General features: G+C 32.2%; 3 protein-coding genes across 3 annotated transcripts; 2 read left to right on the top strand and 1 right to left on the bottom strand.

The window, feature by feature from the left end:
* The first annotated feature begins 7,407 nt into the window (after positions 1-7,407).
* On the top strand, positions 7,408-9,569 carry LOC145055686 (R3H domain protein). Its single transcript, XM_079004065.1, has 7 exons — positions 7,408-7,613; positions 7,754-7,821; positions 8,221-8,329; positions 8,415-8,497; positions 8,563-8,724; positions 8,850-8,951; positions 9,122-9,569. The coding sequence occupies exons 1-7, from the start codon at positions 7,538-7,540 to the stop codon at positions 9,272-9,274; spliced, it is 753 nt and encodes a 250-aa protein (XP_078860191.1). The 5' UTR covers positions 7,408-7,537; the 3' UTR covers positions 9,275-9,569.
* Positions 9,570-15,246: 5,677 nt separating this feature from the next.
* On the top strand, positions 15,247-17,086 carry LOC145055685 (uncharacterized). The gene is made up of 5 exons (XM_079004064.1): positions 15,247-15,420; positions 15,571-15,771; positions 15,979-16,272; positions 16,380-16,541; positions 16,719-17,086. Exons 1-5 carry the CDS (start codon positions 15,391-15,393, stop codon positions 16,908-16,910), a joined length of 879 nt encoding a protein of 292 aa, XP_078860190.1. The 5' UTR covers positions 15,247-15,390; the 3' UTR covers positions 16,911-17,086.
* A 126-nt stretch (positions 17,087-17,212) lies between these two features.
* LOC145055687 (GATA transcription factor-like protein) lies at positions 17,213-18,157 on the bottom strand. The gene has a single exon (XM_079004066.1). The coding sequence runs from the start codon at positions 18,023-18,025 to the stop codon at positions 17,312-17,314; it is 714 nt and encodes a 237-aa protein (XP_078860192.1). The 5' UTR covers positions 18,026-18,157; the 3' UTR covers positions 17,213-17,311.
* Positions 18,158-21,101: the final 2,944 nt, after the last annotated feature.

Below are 21,101 nucleotides of genomic sequence, written 5' to 3'. Positions count from 1 at the left end.
TTCCTTGTCAAACACGATTTCTACTGATCTCACGACGTGAAATGCGTTATAAGGAAACTATAAATATAGATCGCCGTATTTGACTTGGAGGGGGATTGGGAAGTGATATTATGGAGTGATAGTCGATTTCAAAAGCCAGAAACCTGCGAAGATCAACCTTTGGAAGAGGAGAAGATTGAAAATTAAGAGTTTGAAGATTACACATCACATTCGGTTTGCATTAGATTAATCATGTCTAAATCTTATGTGTTTTTGTGTTTACTTGTGCCACGAGTAGCTAAATCATTAGGCTTTCGTTTAGTGTAGATGAACCCTAATACTATGTGTTAGTTTCTTGCTTTTCATGGATTTTATGAAGTTGGTTTAAGTTTATGTTTGATTGTCAATACCTAGCATGTTAAATATTTAATATTTGTTGCTTTAGTTCAAGTTAAGTGTAGTCGAATGATCATTTTGATTACCTAGTAGATTATAATCATTAAATTGCTAGAGCTAGCTTTAATCAAATATTAGATTAAGTAATAAATAAGAACTTTAACTATGTTAAAGAACATACTTGATCATAATTGTGTTTAATTAATTGTTTTGATCATAGATAATTATCTTAAATGTATCTTACATAACCTAATTATCCTCAATAATCAATTATGTGTTTGCTTGTGTATGATCATTACATAGTATTTCATGAATTGATGAAAATATTAGGAGATCTGATCAATACTTCTAATTACATTAATATTGGTAACCAACTGAATAAATCAATGTTTAGAAACTATTTATAGGAAAAAAGGGGATTCAAAAGCTAAACGGAAGTGTTCTCATAATCTTGATTATAATCTTTCTTAGTTGAGTGTTTGATTAGTTTTTAGTTAAGTAATTAGTTTAAGTTAATATGAACTTGCAAAATCAGATAAAACCCTTATTGGTTTTTGTTTTTAGATTAATTTTAGTAACTATATTATTAGCTAAATCTCGTTCCCTGTGTTCGATACTCAACTTACTTTACTGTATTATAAACTGACTAGGTACACTGTCTATAGGTGCATTAGTAGATAAGTAGTTAGGTTTATAAATTTAAAAGTTGATAGGCATATCATCGAAGAATCTCAATGATATGCTCAAGATAAAAGCTCACAACATGAGCACTATAATATCACGTCATGAGAATGATTGTTCTAAAAGATAACTATGCATAATGCAAGTTTCCTTGTCAAACACGATTTCTACTGATCTCACGACGTGAAATGCGTTATAAGGAAACTATAAATATAGATCGCCGTATTTGACTTGGAGGGGGATTGGGAAGTGATATTATGGAGTGATAGTCGATTTCAAAAGCCAGAAACCTGCGAAGATCAACCTTTGGAAGAGGAGAAGATTGAAGATTACACATCACATTCGGTTTGCATTAGATTAATCATGTCTAAATCTTATGTGTTTTTGTGTTTATTTCTGCCACGAGTAGCTAAATCATTAGGCTTTCGTTTAGTGTAGATGAACCCTAATATTATGTGTTAGTTTCTTGCTTTTCATGGATTTTATGAAGTTGGTTTAAGTTTATGTTTGATTGTCAATACCTAGCATGTTAAATATTTAATATTTGTTGCTTTAGTTCAAGTTAACTGTAGTCGAATGATCATTTTGATTACCTAGTAGATTATAATCATTAAATTGCTAGAGCTAGCTTTAATCAAATATTAGATTAAGTAATAAATAAGAACTTTAACTATGTTAGAGAACATACTTGATCATAATTGTGTTTAATTAATTGTTTTGATTATAGATAATTATCTTAAATGTATCTTACATAACCTAATTATCCTCAATAATCAATTATGTGTTTGCTTGTGTATGATCATTACATAGTATTTCATGAATTGATGAAAATATTAGGAGATCTGATCAATACTTCTAATTACATTAATATTGGTAACCAACTGAATAAATCAATGTTTAGAAACTATTTATAGGAAAAAAGGGGATTCAAAAGCTAAACGGAAGTGTTCTCATAATCTTGATTATAATCTTTCTTAGTTGAGTGTTTGATTAGTTTTTAGTTAAGTAATTAGTTTAAGTTAATATGAACTTGCAAAATCAGATAAACCCTTATTAGTTTTTGTTTTTAGATTAATTTTAGTAACTATATTATTAGCTAAATCTCTTTCCCTGTGTTCGATACTCAACTTACTTTACTGTATTATAAACTGACTAGGTACACTGTCTATAGGTGCATTAGTAGATAAGTAGTTAGGTTTATAAATTTAAAAGTTGATAGGCATATCATCGAAGAATCTCAATGATATGCTCAAGATAAAAGCTCACAACATGAGCACTATAATATCACGTCATGAGAATGATTGTTCTAAAAGATAACTATGCATAATGCAAGTTTCCTTGTCAAACACGATTTCTACTGATCTCACGACGTGAAATGCGTTATAAGGAAACTATAAATATAGATCGCCGTATTTGACTTGGAGGGGGATTGGGAAGTGATATTATGGAGTGATAGTCGATTTCAAAAGCCAGAAACCTGCGAAGATCAACCTTTGGAAGAGGAGAAGATTGAAGATTAAGAGTTTGAAGATTACACATCACATTCGGTTTGCATTAGATTAATCATGTCTAAATCTTATGTGTTTTTGTGTTTATTTCTGCCACGAGTAGCTAAATCATTAGGCTTTCGTTTAGTGTAGATGAACCCTAATATTATGTGTTAGTTTCTTGCTTTTCATGGATTTTATGAAGTTGGTTTAAGTTTATGTTTGATTGTCAATACCTAGCATGTTAAATATTTAATATTTGTTGCTTTAGTTCAAGTTAAGTGTAGTCGAATGGTCATTTTGATTACCTAGTAGATTATAATCATTAAATTGCTAGAGCTAGCTTTAATCAAATATTAGATTAAGTAATAAATAAGAACTTTAACTATGTTAGAGAACATACTTGATCATAATTGTGTTTAATTAATTGTTTTGATCATAGATAATTATCTTAAATGTATCTTACATAACCTAATTATCCTCAATAATCAATTATGTGTTTGCTTGTGTATGATCATTACATAGTATTTCATGAATTGATGAAAATATTAGGAGATCTGATCAATACTTCTAATTACATTAATATTGGTAACCAACTGAATAAATCAATGTTTAGAAACTATTTATAGGAAAAAAGGGGATTCAAAAGCTAAACGGAAGTGTTCTCATAATCTTGATTATAATCTTTCTTAGTTGAGTGTTTGATTAGTTTTTAGTTAAGTAATTAGTTTAAGTTAATATGAACTTGCAAAATCAGATAAACCCTTATTAGTTTTTGTTTTTAGATTAATTTTAGTAACTATATTATTAGCTAAATCTCGTTCCCTGTGTTCGATACTCAACTTACTTTACTGTATTATAAACTGACTAGGTACACTGTCTATAGGTGCATTAGTAGATAAGTAGTTAGGTTTATAAATTTAAAAGTTGATAGGCATATCATCGAAGAATCTCAATGATATGCTCAAGATAAAAGCTCACAACATGAGCACTATAATATCACGTCATGAGAATGATTGTTCTAAAAGATAACTATGCATAATGCAAGTTTCCTTGTCAAACACGATTTCTACTGATCTCACGACGTGAAATGCGTTATAAGGAAACTATAAATATAGATCGCCGTATTTGACTTGGAGGGGGATTGGGAAGTGATATTATGGAGTGATAGTCGATTTCAAAAGCCAGAAACCTGCGAAGATCAACCTTTGGAAGAGGAGAAGATTGAAGATTAAGAGTTTGAAGATTACACATCACATTCGGTTTGCATTAGATTAATCATGTCTAAATCTTATGTGTTTTTGTGTTTATTTCTGCCACGAGTAGCTAAATCATTAGGCTTTCGTTTAGTGTAGATGAACCCTAATATTATGTGTTAGTTTCTTGCTTTTCATGGATTTTATGAAGTTGGTTTAAGTTTATGTTTGATTGTCAATACCTAGCATGTTAAATATTTAATATTTGTTGCTTTAGTTCAAGTTAAGTGTAGTCGAATGGTCATTTTGATTACCTAGTAGATTATAATCATTAAATTGCTAGAGCTAGCTTTAATCAAATATTAGATTAAGTAATAAATAAGAACTTTAACTATGTTAGAGAACATACTTGATCATAATTGTGTTTAATTAATTGTTTTGATCATAGATAATTATCTTAAATGTATCTTACATAACCTAATTATCCTCAATAATCAATTATGTGTTTGCTTGTGTATGATCATTACATAGTATTTCATGAATTGATGAAAATATTAGGAGATCTGATCAATACTTCTAATTACATTAATATTGGTAACCAACTGAATAAATCAATGTTTAGAAACTATTTATAGGAAAAAAGGGGATTCAAAAGCTAAACGGAAGTGTTCTCATAATCTTGATTATAATCTTTCTTAGTTGAGTGTTTGATTAGTTTTTAGTTAAGTAATTAGTTTAAGTTAATATGAACTTGCAAAATCAGATAAACCCTTATTAGTTTTTGTTTTTAGATTAATTTTAGTAACTATATTATTAGCTAAATCTCGTTCCCTGTGTTCGATACTCAACTTACTTTACTGTATTATAAACTGACTAGGTACACTGTCTATAGGTGCATTAGTAGATAAGTAGTTAGGTTTATAAATTTAAAAGTTGATAGGCATATCATCGAAGAATCTCAATGATATGCTCAAGATAAAAGCTCACAACATGAGCACTATAATATCACGTCATGAGAATGATTGTTCTAAAAGATAACTATGCATAATGCAAGTTTCCTTGTCAAACACGATTTCTACTGATCTCACGACGTGAAATGCTTTATAAGGAAACTATAAATATAGATCGCCGTATTTGACTTGGAGGGGGATTGGGAAGTGATATTATGGAGTGATAGTCGATTTCAAAAGCCAGAAACCTGCGAAGATTAACCTTTGGAAGAGGAGAAGATTGAACATTAAGAGTTTGAAGATTACACATCACATTCGGTTTGCATTAGATTAATCATGTCTAAATCTTATGTGTTTTTGTGTTTATTTCTGCCACGAGTAGATAAATCATTAGGCTTTCGTTTAGTGTAGATGAACCCTAATACTATGTGTTAGTTTCTTGCTTTTCATGGATTTTATGAAGTTGGTTTAAGTTTATGTTTGATTGTCAATACCTAGCATGTTAAATATTTAATATTTGTTGCTTTAGTTCAAGTTAAGTGTAGTCGAATGATCATTTTGATTACCTAGTAGATTATAATCATTAAATTGCTAGAGCTAGCTTTAATCAAATATTAGATTAAGTAATAAATAAGAACTTTAACTATGTTAGAGAACATACTTGATCATAATTGTGTTTAATTAATTGTTTTGTTCATAGATAATTATCTTAAATGTATCTTACATAACCTAATTATCCTCAATAATCAATTATGTGTTTGCTTGTGTATGATCATTACATAGTATTTCATGAATTGATGAAAATATTAGGAGATCTGATCAATACTTCTAATTACATTAATATTGGTAACCAACTGAATAAATCAATGTTTAGAAACTATTTATAGGAAAAAAGGGGATTCAAAAGCTAAACGGAAGTGTTCTCATAATCTTGATTATAATCTTTCTTAGTTGAGTGTTTGATTAGTTTTTAGTTAAGTAATTAGTTTAAGTTAATATGAACTTGCAAAATCAGATAAAACCCTTATTAGTTTTTGTTTTTAGATTAATTTTAGTAACTATATTATTAGCTAAATCTCTTTCCCTGTGTTCGATACTCAACTTACTTTACTGTATTATAAACTGACTAGGTACACTGTCTATAGGTGCATTAGTAGATAAGTAGTTAGGTTTATAAATTTAAAAGTTGATAGGTATATCTATTGCACATCAACCAAGAACCTTGGCACCCTGAAAATATCTTTAAATACATGATACCACCGTTTATATTTGGAGTCATTCGAGGTCAATCTAAAACTAAATTGATTGTAGACATTTATGACCGCATACACAAGTTGTTGAGCGGTAGAGGTTGCGGTGGAAAAAGATGCAGTGATGCTCATAATGAAAAATCGGAAAATCAAAAGAACAAGATAAAAATAAAATTTCATAAGAGTAATCAGAGAACTAACTGTAAGTAGAAGGAACCTACTAAACCTACTGTACTAAACCAATGTAATCGCTAGTCTGATGGAGTCAGCAGGTGTAAGAAATTCGGGATAAAATAGCCTTGGAAATTATGAGAATTGTGGTTTCACTTTCAAATTAAAGTATTTGGGTGGTACTCACAGTCTTTAATCGGATAAGACTCAGAATTGAGAGCAACAACTGGAAATATGGATGTTATGAATTTCGTGATTGTTGTTGTACCCATAAAAATGATGACCAAAAAGATTAAGTAGTTCATTTGTCTGAAAACTGTCAAGGCAGTTTTCTTTGTCCAAAAACTACTCCAACTGTCAAAACCAATAACAGTCATAAAAACGGATTTTTAATAAAGGTCAAAATGAAGTAACAAAACCGGGTTCATTTACAGAAAATTCATATTTCTAAGACATTTTTTATGTAACAATATAACTCATATAAAAAATTTCCGCATTGGGGCTGCCGCCCCTTGGACCCCGCTCCCAGGGGTGCTGCCCCCAGACCCCCGTTCGTTTAGGGGCTTCCCCCCTAAATGACAGTCTACTTTGAATATTGAATAAATTTAAACAAGTGTGCACTCCGCACCTTCCTTATTTGTTTAATATTCATAAAGATTGATTTATGGCCAATAAATCAATCCATTACACTTAAATACACATTGATGATACAAAATCACCAACAACAGGTGCATCAGCGGAGTGGAGAGAGGATATGTTACGACAACAAGGAGAACCACACAAGAGATGGACGATGATCTCTTATTATTATTATTATTATTATTATTATTATTATTATTATTATTATTTTGTGGCGATGAACACTGTCGAATTAGAGAGAAGTGAAAAAAATTGATCATGTATTAATAGTTGTATGTAGTGTAGCTTGATATCATGTTTGTGTGGAATTATCTCCATAAGGTTTGCATTGTATTCCATAGTATAAATAATACAATGTACAATATAATTATACAAAAAACCCTATACTATGCATGTATATAATACTCACAACTAACATAGAAAATAAATAAATACATTAACATAAAGTATAACGTTTTCATGTATCCCATCCATTCAACAACCTTACAAGTTATTGTTTCAAAGTGTTCATACCACATGATGATCTTTTGCAAATTTTCATACTATATGGTACCTTTATGTAGTCTTTTATACTGTGGGAAGTTCTGTGCAATTATTCGTACTTTAGAGGACCCAAATCGCTTCCTCCCCAATCTACAGATATACAACACAAGCATCCCGCGTTCGACTGCATCGCATCACAGCATATTCCCCCTTTTCTGCTCATTTCTATTTAGGGCTCAGATTCCGCTAATCTTCTCTATCTTCAACAAGATATCAGCTTCTGCTATCCATCAAAACGTTCAACCATGGCAACCCCAGATGTTTTTTTGCAGGGAGAACACGATATTTTCTCATCGGCTTCTCGATTTGATCATACGAAAGGTACCAATATTTGCCCTAAATTTATCGTTTTTTTTTTCTTTTTTCTTTTGAATATAAGTTAATTATCTGTATTCTGGTTTGAATTGGACAATTTTTTGGCTAGCTTTCGAACTAAAAGGGAAATTTTTGGATCTTTGCAGGCGATGCGAAATCCCGAGGATTTGCGCTTGAGAAAAAAATCGAATATCTTGAGAGCTTGAACGACAGAGTAATTAAAACTTACCCTTACCATCTTTTAACTTTCCGGAGTCGATTTTTAATTTTTGTTGATTTCAAAAGAAAATACCATGCATATGTAATACTTAATGTGATAAATTGAATTATTGACGGACAAAATTGACAACTTTTTGGTTATATGTTTAGTGCCATGACTATGATCTTGCTGACTGTTTATTGAATCTTTCAATTTACTAAAGCTTCTTGTTTACCTTTTTTGTGGGAAGCTCTATGCTAAAAATTTGGTCTTGTTTGTCAACTGAATAATCTGAACATGATATGGAAGTTGGATGAATTTGATAATAACTTAATTTTCAGCCATTTCCTGCGGTTTCTCCATCATTGTTTTTGTAATCATGTAGTTAAAAGTTAAATCTTCCATTTTGTCCAGGTCAGCAACAGACGTGCACGAAGATGGATAAATGATCGTATCTTGTTGGAGCTTGTACCTCGTTTGACTGGAGATGAAATTAGAGGCCTGTTTGCTCCACCACCTTGGGGTAAATCCATATATACATCTAAATATCTTTTTGAATTTTGACTAATAGTAGCCTTTGTATAAATGGTTTAGTTTACATTTTACAGGTGATGAGGCACAACCTTCACCCTTTTGCTTCACAAATATGGGGGAGTGGGACAAATTTAGGAACATAGACATGGATAAGGAGGTAACCCTGTGTCTTAATGCTTGTAACAATGCTTCAACTTTAAAAGCTTTTGTTGTTTCTGGTAGGCTGGTGCAATAGAAGCACTTAAAGGTTCTTCTTCATCAAAGAAGAAAAGCCGTGTGGATGCTGATAAGATAGCTGCTTTGACTGCATGGCACAGGGTTGACTGCAAAACTAGAGACGCATTCCGCCGAAGCTTTCTTCCTGAACTTGTTAATGGTTATGAGGTACTTTACACCTTCACTTGGTTATATCATATAATATATGTGATTGAATTGTGTAAACTACCCTTCAATTGTTGACAAAATAATGATGACAGTGGCAAACATGTAAAATATTTGTTTGTGTTCAGGAGAGCATTCGGGCATTTGTCTCGGAGGCAGGTAATGAGGAAGTTCTGGTGATATATATCCAAGACCCTTTCCATAGGTTGCTACTTCATGGTGTTTGTGAGGTAACATTTATATCTACTTCAGACTTTGCTAAAATCATATAACTGATTTCATGTCTTCGAGCCAACCAAACATGACGACAGTGGAATGTAATGATCCATTCCATTACCTTCACGTTGTGGATTCCATTCCATCATATCAAACAGACTTAAATCTTGTTGGTTGTTGACAGTTCTATAACTTGGTCTCAACTACCGAGACCGAAACAAAAGGGACAAAGGTTTTGAAGATGACAAAAATCAAGAAGAAGAAAGCGGGTAACAACGAGCTCCCAATCATTTCACTTTGCCAGTTTATGAAAATGGCGAAAGGTGGGTTCTGGTAAGCGGATCCGGATCCGGATCTGACCCATGTAAATAGATAAAGTTTGAACCAGTTAAAATATGTTTGGATGTAAAAACTTATTCTGTTCTGTTTTACTCTAGCTGATAGATATAGATAATATGGGGAAGTGCTGAAGATCTTTGGCTAATACTATATATGTTCCCCCTGTTGCAAATTAGGTGGGACTTCTCTTTTAACCAATTTGTGTATGTCTGTGTGTAATTTCCTTTTTATTGCAACTTGTGTAACCATTTGTTTCGTTTGTTATAATTAAAGAACTATTTATTTCTTGGTTCTATTTTATATATATATATATATATATATATATATATATATATATATATATATATATATATATATATATATATATATATATATATGAAAGTTAGGAATAGTAAACTTCCTAAGTGTTTGGCAAGATTGGTCTCTAAGGTTTTATATGTTTGCTCCTCTTTTTTTGTCAAATTTTTTGTCACTTTTGGTCCTCCAACTTATGTTGGTTTTAAAAAACTATTTACAACATTGACCCTTCACCTTTATATTTTTGTTCACAAATAACCATTTCACTTTCGTTTGAATTTTTCATTACCCTTGCTTTTTATTACATATTATTAGTATTTAATCTTTTGGCAGAAATGGTCCCTCATTATTATTATTATTATTGTTAGACAAAATTACACGATTGGTCCCTGTGGTTTACTAGATTTAACACATTGACAACAACGATGGAACCGAAATCACTATTTTACTTTTAATCCGATTTTTTTTATTAATTTAAATTTCTCTTTTTGGTTTTAAATTAATGTTTTATTTATTAGAAAATATACACCCAATACTATAAAGCCACCCACTAGCTGTCATCACCACCACCACCTCCAAAATTATATAAATGGTCCATATGGTTTACCCGTCGTCACAAATTCAGTCTCTAATATCTTAAAAGACCAAATTACCCTCACATTAACGGACAAAAAACAACGGTCTATATTTTCCGGATTGGTTTTCCGCCGCTGCCATACATGGCAATAAAGTTCAATTTGTGAGACCATTTCTTTATTTTCCTCATTTATTGCAAGAAATAATGATTTAGATTTCTTTACTTATGTAATTAGATGACATTGTTTATCTTCCATTACTAAATTATCTCAATGCAATTCAACATGCTACTTTACTTTACAAAACAATACCTTTCGACCCCGGCAACGCAGGACAATCTTTTCTAGTTTATTTATTATAATAATGATGCATTTTATTATTTTAATTTGTTGTATGATATTTTTTTGGAAAGTCAACTCTCATGTGCCAAGCATAGAAAACCAAACTGTATACGCATATCATGTTCAAAAGGATTTGAATTACTTGTTAAACAAGAAAAATCAAATTGTAAGAAAAGATCTAACGCAAATCAAGTTGTATAAAAGGAATTTGTAATAAAATTTTCAAAATGTTCAAAAAATACCATTGTTTTTTAGTACAAAAATTACCATTGAAGTATACTTACTATTTGTATGGAGAATACTAAAGAAATACACATTTTAGTACAAAAAAATACCATTGAAGTTTCCAAAATGTTCAAAAAAAAAATGTCATTGTTGTTTTTTCAGTGCACGTTTTGTTAATTTTGTTGTTTCCGGATTATGTAGAACACGGTTATTAGAGATAATTCACCGTCATACCAATTCACACCAACTGTACACTCTCTTTCATTCCCTCACTCAATGAGTTTCTATCTAAATACAATCATAGAAAAACACATAATTAAGAATCCATCAATTAGGATGCAAGTCGTTTAAGCGCTCCAACACATATGTTTCTCTCTCTACTTTGACTATAAATCATCATCAAATCAGCCACATAACGCTGAGTGTTCCTGACTATTTATCTCTCATTGGTCCCAAAGATTTAAATGCAACTCCTACTCTCTACATTCACATTTAGGAATTCTCATGACATAATGTCACGCTCGTTTCTCCATTGTGTCTCTCTTGTGCCACAACACTAATCAACGGCTAACATTGATGTATATATAATATGTGTAATTGTATATCGTATATGTTTTAGGTTTGAGGCATATAATGTGATCGGGAAGCAAGAACGTTTAACTAAGATTATTACCCACTTACTTTTCATGTTACCACCAGGGCCGGTCCAATGGTTTTTCATGCCCAGCGCGAGATAAAAAAATAATGCCCTTATTTTATATTCGTCTTAAAGAAAACTAAAAACATGCAGATAAACAAATACCTATGTTGGTTTTTTAATCGGTTTCCATTAACCAAACCCTTGCTCATTTGGGTTTCAAAAGTAGCAACCAATACAATAGGTTAGGATTTATAGGATTGAGACCAAATGTTCTATAAGTGGAAAAATATCTTCATTAACAATAATAACAACTAAAACTAAAAATAACATGATAGTAACAGCAACAAACTCATGAATTATTTTTGCTTATAACTAAATCTTAGCAAAATCCAATCTAAAATGTGCAAAATTTATGGTTAACATAAAGCAACTATTCATGAAAGTCAAAAGAGAAGTCCTTCGGTCCCTATACCAAAAGTATACTTCTTTTAAAAACATAAAATTAAACACATCTTATTTTTGTTTTATAAGGACTAACAAATGTATTTTTACTACTTTAGGGATTCCCTTTCAATTAGAAAACCAATTGCCTTATTTTCACTTTAACAAGCCATGACACTCTTTATGGTTTCCAAGAAACATCAAGAACATTGGACACTCAATATTCTTCTCTTTTATTATTTATTCTTTTTTTGGTTTCATCATTGCTTTGAGTCTACAGTCTAAAACAACACATTTAAAACAAAAACAACACAAATCAGTAAATTAAAAACTAAAAGTTGTTGTTGAATTAGGAAATATGGAATAACAGTTTTAGAACTCTAAAAATGTTCAACTAATGAAGTCAATATTCAAGGATTCACTAAACTAACGAAATTCATAAATAAGAAAATTAGAAAGAACTGGGATTTTTAGAAATAAAAAACAAAACTCCATATTTCAGAAATTTGATTTCTGCTTTTGTTGATAATAAAAAACAAAACTCAGTTTACCAAGTCTCCAAAGAAACTTCAAAAATCTTGTCTCCATAAATCATTGAATTAGCAAGATTGCACTTATGAAATCAGATAAGATTTATAACACGTCTAAAAGAAGAAATCCGATTAGATTTATAACACATCTAAAAGAAATATGATGAGGGAGGAGACGGGATATTGATTTTTCTACCTTTTTTTTTTTTTTTTTTTTTTTTTTTTTTTTTTTTTTTTAATCTTCATGACTGGAGGCTTGAAATCAAAGGCATCCTTCAGTCATCATCTTCTCTAATCTACAGGGCACCGATATCAATTTATATATTTTAGTTTAATGCCAAATGAATATATCATATATGCTATGCATCCCCAATAAATTCAACCAACGCCCAACGGCTCAAGAACCGAAGCGATTCTCGTCTATCGTGCGAGCATTGCTGGCGTGCCTCCGTCTATCAGATCTAGCGCCCACCCTAACTGATTAAAGATTACAAGCTTTGGGCCACATTTTAGTTTGGATTAAATATTTACATACTACAGGTAACAGGCCTAACTTGATGCCCCTTCCAAGGTTGCTGCCCTGGGCCTTTGCCCATCTCGCCCAGGTACCTGGGCCGGGCCTGGTTACCACAAGAATGATCGAGCGAGGGAATGAAAGAGATTGCACAATTGTTGTGAATTAATATGATGTTGTATGATCTCTGGTGATCGTGTTCTACATAATCCGACAACAACAAAGTTAACAAAAAGTGCGGTATTTTTTAAACATTTTGGACTTTTAAGTAATTTATCCATTTACGTGAAGTAACCAGTTACCACAAGGTTTTATTTGAACACATATGTACTTCATTGATATTCTCTATATAAATAGTATACTTTAATGATATTTTTTGAACATTTTAAAAACCGGGTAACCTGATGATAACCTACAATAGTCGGTTCAATGGTATTTTGTGTACTTAAAAAAAAGTTAAAAACAATTGTATTTTTTTGTAGATTTTGGAAAACTCATTACCATTTTAAGTCATTTTCACTAATCTATATTAATTCTTAAAGAGCATCGATTTTAGGTAATCTAACCTTTTATTTTAATATATAACTAAGATAAACTCTAATATAAAATACATATATAAAAATAAAATACATATAAGTATAATATTTTACTTATAATTTGGTAATTTTTTTTGGAACCAACAAAATTAATTAAGAGAAGAAGAGAAAGAGAGCCCTACCTAGAGGAACACAAGACCAATACTATCCAAAAACATCACCACCATATACATAAGACATACTTTTTTATTTCTACTATTACATGAATGGATTAATACACCAATCTACTTAATTATATGGTTCTTTACTAATCTTGTGTTTAATCCTACTGAATACCATTGACTTAACTATGTCCAGGGCCCATCCTCCAACATGGTCCAATTTCTCGTTTAGGGTTAATAACCTGCTTTGTGTTTTCGCCTAAAACAAAACACGTGTTCTTCCAAATCAAAGCGCGCAAATCAAAACTGAAAGCGGGAATGCGATTGAAATTGATTTTGCTCCTACCTCGTTTTCAATATACGCGTGAAGGGAAAACAATTGATGGCATACAACGATTCAGTTCTTATTAACGATCTCATAATCCTAGGATATATCGGGATTTAAAATTTGACAACCTTCAAGGCTTCAAAAAGAAAACAATTTCTTCCATTTGGTTTTTCTGTTCTTAAAAAAATCATAACATTCAACATCCTTCTTGTTCAGGAATCGCAACCTTCAACCACAAAACACCCTCATGCTCAATAATCGTGGCCTGAAGTTCTTCTCTTCTTGAGTCTGACATCTTTTTTAAGATGTAAGTAACTGAGTACGTTTTGTATATTCGAACGACTTTTTACTTTTTAGAGTATGTTTCAGATTTATATTTTAACATATTCTTAGAGTAATACATTTGGTTTCTCAAGAGTCAAGATTTCTGATTTTATTCTTTCTACATAATCAGAGGTATTATATGTTTTCTATTTTTGAGCCTTCATTTTTTGAAAATATCTTAGTTTGACCCTTCATTCTTTTTTATTTTTAGTTTTTAAGAGATAAATGTTGTATATATAATTATGATTTTGACATCTCTTCTGATTTTGAAATTTTCAAGAGGCAACCTATACAGATAAGGCTAGTAGTTCTAGATTTTACAGATTTTGAAAAGGTAAATAACAATTCTGAGTATATCATATTATCAGTTTGAAATTTTAAATTAGAGTCATCCATTTTTTTTGTCTTTCTGATTCAGATTTATGCATTCCATTTTTCATATTGATTTTTCAAAAGCAGGAAATGAGAAAATTCCAATGAGGTGTTTTCCTAATTCATCTGAAAGAGCGAAGTTGAGTTTGAATATTAAAAGGATGATATATTTTTAAGTGGAAATGAGTTTACTTTTTCATGTACTATTTTGAAAGGACTTGTAACTATGAGATTTGATGAAAAATAGTAATTTTATTATTGGTATTTTTGGAATTTACTGTTTAAGGCCATTTATTACTAAATTGCATAGGGCCTCTAAATTCTCGGGGCCGGCCCTGACTATGTCCACCACCTTTGTTGATATAATCCGAGTTCGATTGAATCTATCATTCAACTCCAAACCCTCTTGTAGCAAATTTTCATCAAGATTTTTTCCCCTTTTAAGACAATCCCCCCATGCCTGCAAACTCTAGCACCTCATTGTCTTACCGAAAAGAGGCTTGTAAATTTAAACATACATAAATAAATGCTTAATATTAAAATATCCAATAAAGAATTCATATTTTAGATTATTCAAGGGATGTGATTTATTTGTTGCACAAGACTGGATGAAATTATCAATAAACATTTATGTACAACAAAAAGTTGAATAAATCGGAAGTCATAGACTTTTTATGTAAATTCACCAATTCTTTTCTACATTCGGACACAGTTGCTACTTGCCAGTACAGCAGTACTTGCCAGGAAGGGGAAACCAGTCGGATACTAAAACGCAGGTGTCGACTCCGGCGGAGAGTGGCGGACGTTGACCTGAAGGCTTCCTGTTAAAATGGCGAAAAAGCTTGTCAAATATTCCGTGGTAAGTTCCTTATTATCATCTCTCTCGCACTTTTCACGCACTTGCCAAAAACACACAAGGGCAAGGGCGCATTAGTATATGAGCTGCAAATTGCGTAGCAGCCGAAAGCTTGAAAGCTTAAAAGGTTGGTGTTTTTTCTTTGAAAAACAGGTGGATGCATTTACTGATACGGCGTTCAAAGGAAATCCGGCGGCTGTGTGTTGGTTAGAGGAGATAGAGAAAGATGATAAGTGGTTGCAGTCGGTTGCGACCGAATTCAATTTATCCGAGACTTGTTACCTGACTCCAATCGTCGACCACGGCTCGGAGAATCCTAGATTCCATCTCAGATGGTTCACTCCTGTAGCTGAGGTTATCACCAGTTTGAATTTCTATATACGGTCGCCTTTATTTATATGTTTATGTAGGTTACCATTTGTTCATTTAGGGGAATTTGGTAGAACTTCTGTGAGAACATTTGCCAAACAAAATTTTATATGCGTACTTGCAGATAAAGCTAAGATTAGTGTGTTGCCATTCATCAATCTAAGTTTGTTCTATTCTGATTTCTGATGATAGGTTGAACTTTGTGGTCATGCTACTTTAGCAGCCTCTCACTTCCTTTTCGAATCAGGCTTGGTGAAATCTAACACAGTTGAATTCTCAACCCTTTCTGGAATTTTGACTGCCAAAAAAGTTCCTGAAAGTAGCAACGAAAATGGTGCATCACAAGCCAGCTTCCTGATTGAACTGAACTTCCCTGTTGTTCCAGTTTCAGATTCTAATGATGTTGAGGTTTCAACAATAATTTCTGAAATATTGAATGGTGTTTCCGTTGTTGATGTAAAGAAGACAGCATCTGATGACATCCTTGTATGTATCTTATTAAAACTCCTCTTACATGACTCTCATTTAACAAAAGAGTTGTGATCAAAGTCAATGAAGGTAATACATGATCTTTTGTTCTTCCTTTGGTGCAGGTGGTTCTTCCATCGGGAAAGGAAGTTGCAGAATTGAAGCCGCAGTTTGATAAGATGAGAAAAGCACCAGGCAGAGGGATATTAATCACAGGACTTGCGCCTAATGGATCGGGGTTTGACTTTTATAGTCGATTCTTCTGCCCTAACTATGGAATTGATGAGGTAATTTAATTATATTGGAATTCTTTTCTTTCTTTCCTTCCAATCGAAGTGTCCCATAAGAATATTCTTTAGGCTTAACAATTTTAGCTAAGTTGAGTAAAAAATTAGCTAGTCTGGTATGCAATATATGTTGTTGGTAGCTAGTAGCAGAAATGTTTATAATTGTTTCTCTTTTAGGATCCTGTTACCGGAAGTGCACACTGTGCCCTAGCAGCCTATTGGAACGATAAGTTGGAGAAATGTGATTTTGCTGCATACCAAGCATCACCTAGAGGTGGCATTTTAGATATCCATCTAGATAACAAGAATCAAAGAGTACTTCTTCGAGGTAAAGCCATCACAGTCATGGAAGGCTCTCTTTTGGTCTGAAGATGTAATTTAATCAAACGCCATCTTGGATCCAAGTAAACTAGCTATTTTCTGTTTATTGCAATAAATTCTAGTTCCAAGATCTAGATGCATGGGAATTATGAAAGCATAATTAGTTTACTGAACCTCTATGTATAATGTATTTGTGGGTTATAAATTTGGTTCCTCGGATGCAAGTTTATAGTGAGCATTTCGTACGTGCACCGATTCTTAATTTTATCCGTCTATCTTTTATATGCACAGTTTCTGCAGATCATAAATGGACAAAATTCTATGCAGTGCAGCGATTGTTAAGACCAATATTCGGCGCACGCGCACACGTTGATATATATTAACATTGAACGTAATCCTTAACACCATAAGTATATATCATACAATACTCGATATGACTGAAAAAGTAATTATATATCCTCGCCACGAAGCTGTCTGAGTCTCCTTGAATGAGGCAGTTCCGGAATTCCTCTGGCAGCTGATTCTCGAAATATCTGTGAGGCTCTTAGTAGAGACTGCTCCGCAGTATCAAGTTGCTCCGGTGTCCACGTCATCACCTGCTCATCACCAAAATAACCACCCGCCGTCCCCGTCCCATGAATGACCCTAGTAAGAGGTTTCCTGGAATCAGCTATCTCAATTTCCGACAAGGGAGAAGCCTTGTGGTGCTCAAAGTAGTGTTTATCATCCTTCTCTTGCTCTTGTTCCTTCCTTTCATGAGTTTCAGTACCTTTGTGATCATTCTCATTCGGCCATGGTGAACCATCTAGTCCCGCGCAGCCGAAGCTGAGCTCCGCCTTGGTGCGCTTTTGCTGGACGTGAGGATCAAACGGCGTGTTCACCCCCGGAGTTTCTAGCTTTGAGGCTGACAAATTTGGTGGCACTGTCTTAGGACGCATGTAACGATGGTCTTCTCTGGTTGGAATAATATTGTCATCATGATTATCTGGTTTGGCATCTCCGGTTTCACCTTCCGTGTCAACTCCTTGTGTCATGGCATCCTCCATGTTCTTACCAGAGGAGGAGGAAGAGGAGAATAGTCGTGGGTGGATTGTTTGATATTTGGATTTGGGTGTTGGCATTAATATCCGGTTGAGCTTAGAGACTGCTAATCTCGACTGCATGATTGATTCTTGGGGATGCCGGATGTGTGTGGTTTGGTATAATATTGGATAAAAAGCAAGAGACTGGGTTCTTGTAAAGCAGATTTAGGTGGCAGGTAATTTCGAGAGGTGTCTAGATTTTACTTGGACGTGGCAGATACTGGCGGTGTCATGTGGAACGCCTAGACGCCTAGTCCCAGTTTTTATGATTTTGCTTAAATTTAACATAATGAGAAATCAAATTTCTTTTAATTTTTTGTTTTTATCAATTTTTAAAAGCAAGCATTAAAATCAATACATTTTATATAATATACAATCTAAATAAATAAATAGAACATAAAAAGATATTTATTTTTTCATTTAAAATTTATGATGAGCGACAATAATAATATGTTAAATAAGTATAAAAAACATAGACACACTTCTATAATATGTTAATTCAAAATGAGTGCTAACGGTATTTTCGTTCACTCGAATAAATTGTCAAATTATATAAACTAGGTGTGAAACCCGTGTATTACACGGGTTGATTTAAAAAAAAAATTAAACATTAAAGTGTAAACATAATTTTTTTTTAATGAATAACTTTAAAATAAAGAAGATACATATTTATTGCAATTTAATTTCATATATATCATATTTAATACTTTACATATATAAGTATATGATTTTAATTTTAAAAATTAAAACAATCCAAAAATTGACAAGTGGATAATATTTATTTGAAAAATATCATAAAATGACAAGTGTCAAAATTAATAAGAGATTGACATGTGGCAAAAAAAAACTTTCATTTATTAAGGAGGATATCAAATATTATTCTACTCACAAGGAAAATACATTAAACAATTTGGATGATACATATAGAATTTTCCTTCAAAAATATCTTCAATCCATTAACCTTTTATTATAATAACACGTTAATTATATGATGCATAACAATGATACATCAAGTCTAAAAAGCTCGTTGCCGACCTTACCCAATAAACCTATCGGGGAAAACAACAACGACATTGACAATTTAAGACTATCAAGTCTATTAATGGACCTGCTCTTCAGGAATTATGAAATTAAAAATATTCTTGTTATTGCTTCGACTTAGGTCATTCGTCATACCCACCACTAACCACTATAGTGGTGGGTGTCACATCATCACCACTAACTACCACTAAAAGCTTGAGATACTCACCACTATATGCCTTTTATTTTTTGATTATTAAAATAAAAAAAATATATTTTTTAATTAATTAAATTGTAGAGAGAGGTGGAGAAAGGTAGAGAGAGCTAGAGAGAAATAAAGAGAGAAACAATTTTATTGGCCGTGGTGTTCCGTTCTTCCCACCACATATGACAACGAAATAGCTCCACCACTAGTCACCACTAAAACCTTGGGATGGTGTTCACATCCGTGGTTAGTGGCCACGTAGACCACGAACCCTCTCGTGATAAGCATACCATAAGGCCTTATAATATAAATTATATTTTAATTATGTCATGTCAACTTTTGCAATTATTTATGACAACAGTAAAATATCAACACTTTTTCTAAAGTAGTATCCACGGACACATCAACATCTATTATTAATCGGTTATAATTCATAAATAATTATTAAAATATATTTTTCAGTTTGTACACATTTAATTCTTAATACTTTTGGAATCATTTTCAATCATCCAAACTTAAATTTGCACTTCAAAGACAAAAAAACAACATGACAAAATGTTTAATGTCTTCCCTAATTAATATTCGAGTCAGGTGGAAGTAATCATAAAAAATCTCGTTATTTGCTATGGAAATAGATGAAAGAAATTGAAGACATCTTCTCTTTAGAAAAAACTAGGACACCAATATTATTTGACCAATTCGTAAATTAGGTTATTGATATAAGTGAGGGAGAAACCATATATGGTCTCATTAATACTGGTCTCATGTATGAGAACATCTCATCTAAATACTTTGATTTTTTTTATTAAGCCTTTGTATTTTGAAAAAGTTTTAGCATTATACTTTCAATATCTAACACATATTAAGATATTGCGCTTTTAATATCTAATATCTTAATATATTTGCTATAACAACATTATACCTTTAAATTTGTTTAATTTCTATCATATACCATTAAACACACTACTACATCTTATTTTTTTTAAATTAAATTTAAATAAAAAATGCATAAAAATCATATAAAAATTTTAAATACTAGTTTTTCATTAAATTAAACTACCAAATTACATTAAATAAAAACTACATTAATTAAAATAAAAAAATAAAAATAACATTAAAAATAAAGATTATATTAATTAAAAAGGCAAAAGAACAATACCATTAAAAATAAAAAACCTAAAAATACCAAGCATAACTAAAATAAACTACCCCATATTCCTATGCCGGGCTCGAACCGACTCTTTCATCACGATAAATGCTTAAATCTTCGCTGTCGTGGTTGTTCGTTTTCATTTTCAAGATTTCCATATCGGTTTATGTTTGGAGCATCTCTTGTGCCTCTTGAAATAACGTTTGTGCGTTAATTATTTTTTGTTCCATCCGAGTCATTAGCTCGGCCTTGTTCGCTTGAACTTGCACATATCGATCAAATTTCTCTCTAAAATGATCCATAACACTAGAGCTCGAAGTCGATGAAGCCGTTTTTTTGCTTTATTTCTTACAAAGGGCTGACGAAGAGGTTGCTTGTTTTCAAGATCGAGCCGATCATGATTGATGTCGATGTGTGTTCGCCCGTCCGATTGTTGGGAAGTTGCATCGGGGTTTCGTGAACGCTTTGAGCCGGAAGATTGTGAAGTTCCTTCCGTTTGCTCTTTCCATTTTGGAGCATCTTTCAAGTTTAGCAACGGTTTCACATACGGAAAAGTTTTGCGGGTTGTCATTATTTTTTTTCAAATTGGTCCAAAGCCGCCTTGAAGACATCGAAATCGTTTGACCCACGTCTTTGTATGTTTAGGAGGTTGTTGTAAATTCCTTCAAATTTGATGCATTTTAGTCGAATATCGCGCCACTTCGAGCTAATTTGATCGGAATTTCGTTTTCACTTTCCGGTAAGTCATAGAACACAACTCGAACTTTCTCCCAAAAACAACC

This window comes from Lactuca serriola, chromosome 5 (assembly GCF_051521515.1).
Source record: "Lactuca serriola cultivar US96UC23 chromosome 5, Lser_US96UC23_V15, whole genome shotgun sequence".
NCBI classification, from domain to species: domain Eukaryota; kingdom Viridiplantae; phylum Streptophyta; class Magnoliopsida; order Asterales; family Asteraceae; genus Lactuca; species Lactuca serriola.
This window is presented reverse-complemented; position numbering and strand designations above follow the sequence as displayed.

Coding starts and splice junctions, on each gene's coding strand:
- LOC145055685 (XM_079004064.1), top strand. CDS start 15,391: ATGGCGAAAAAGCTTGTCAAATATTCCGTG. Junction 15,421..15,570: donor AGCTTGTCAAATATTCCGTG/GTAAGTTCCTTA, acceptor TTTGAAAAACAG/GTGGATGCATTTACTGATAC. Junction 16,542..16,718: donor CTAACTATGGAATTGATGAG/GTAATTTAATTA, acceptor TTTCTCTTTTAG/GATCCTGTTACCGGAAGTGC.
- LOC145055686 (XM_079004065.1), top strand. CDS start 7,538: ATGGCAACCCCAGATGTTTTTTTGCAGGGAGAACACGATATTTTCTCA. Junction 7,614..7,753: donor TCGATTTGATCATACGAAAG/GTACCAATATTT, acceptor GGATCTTTGCAG/GCGATGCGAAATCCCGAGGA. Junction 8,952..9,121: donor TACTTCATGGTGTTTGTGAG/GTAACATTTATA, acceptor GGTTGTTGACAG/TTCTATAACTTGGTCTCAAC.
- LOC145055687 (XM_079004066.1), bottom strand. CDS start 18,025: ATGCAGTCGAGATTAGCAGTCTCTAAGCTCAACCGGATATTAATGCCA.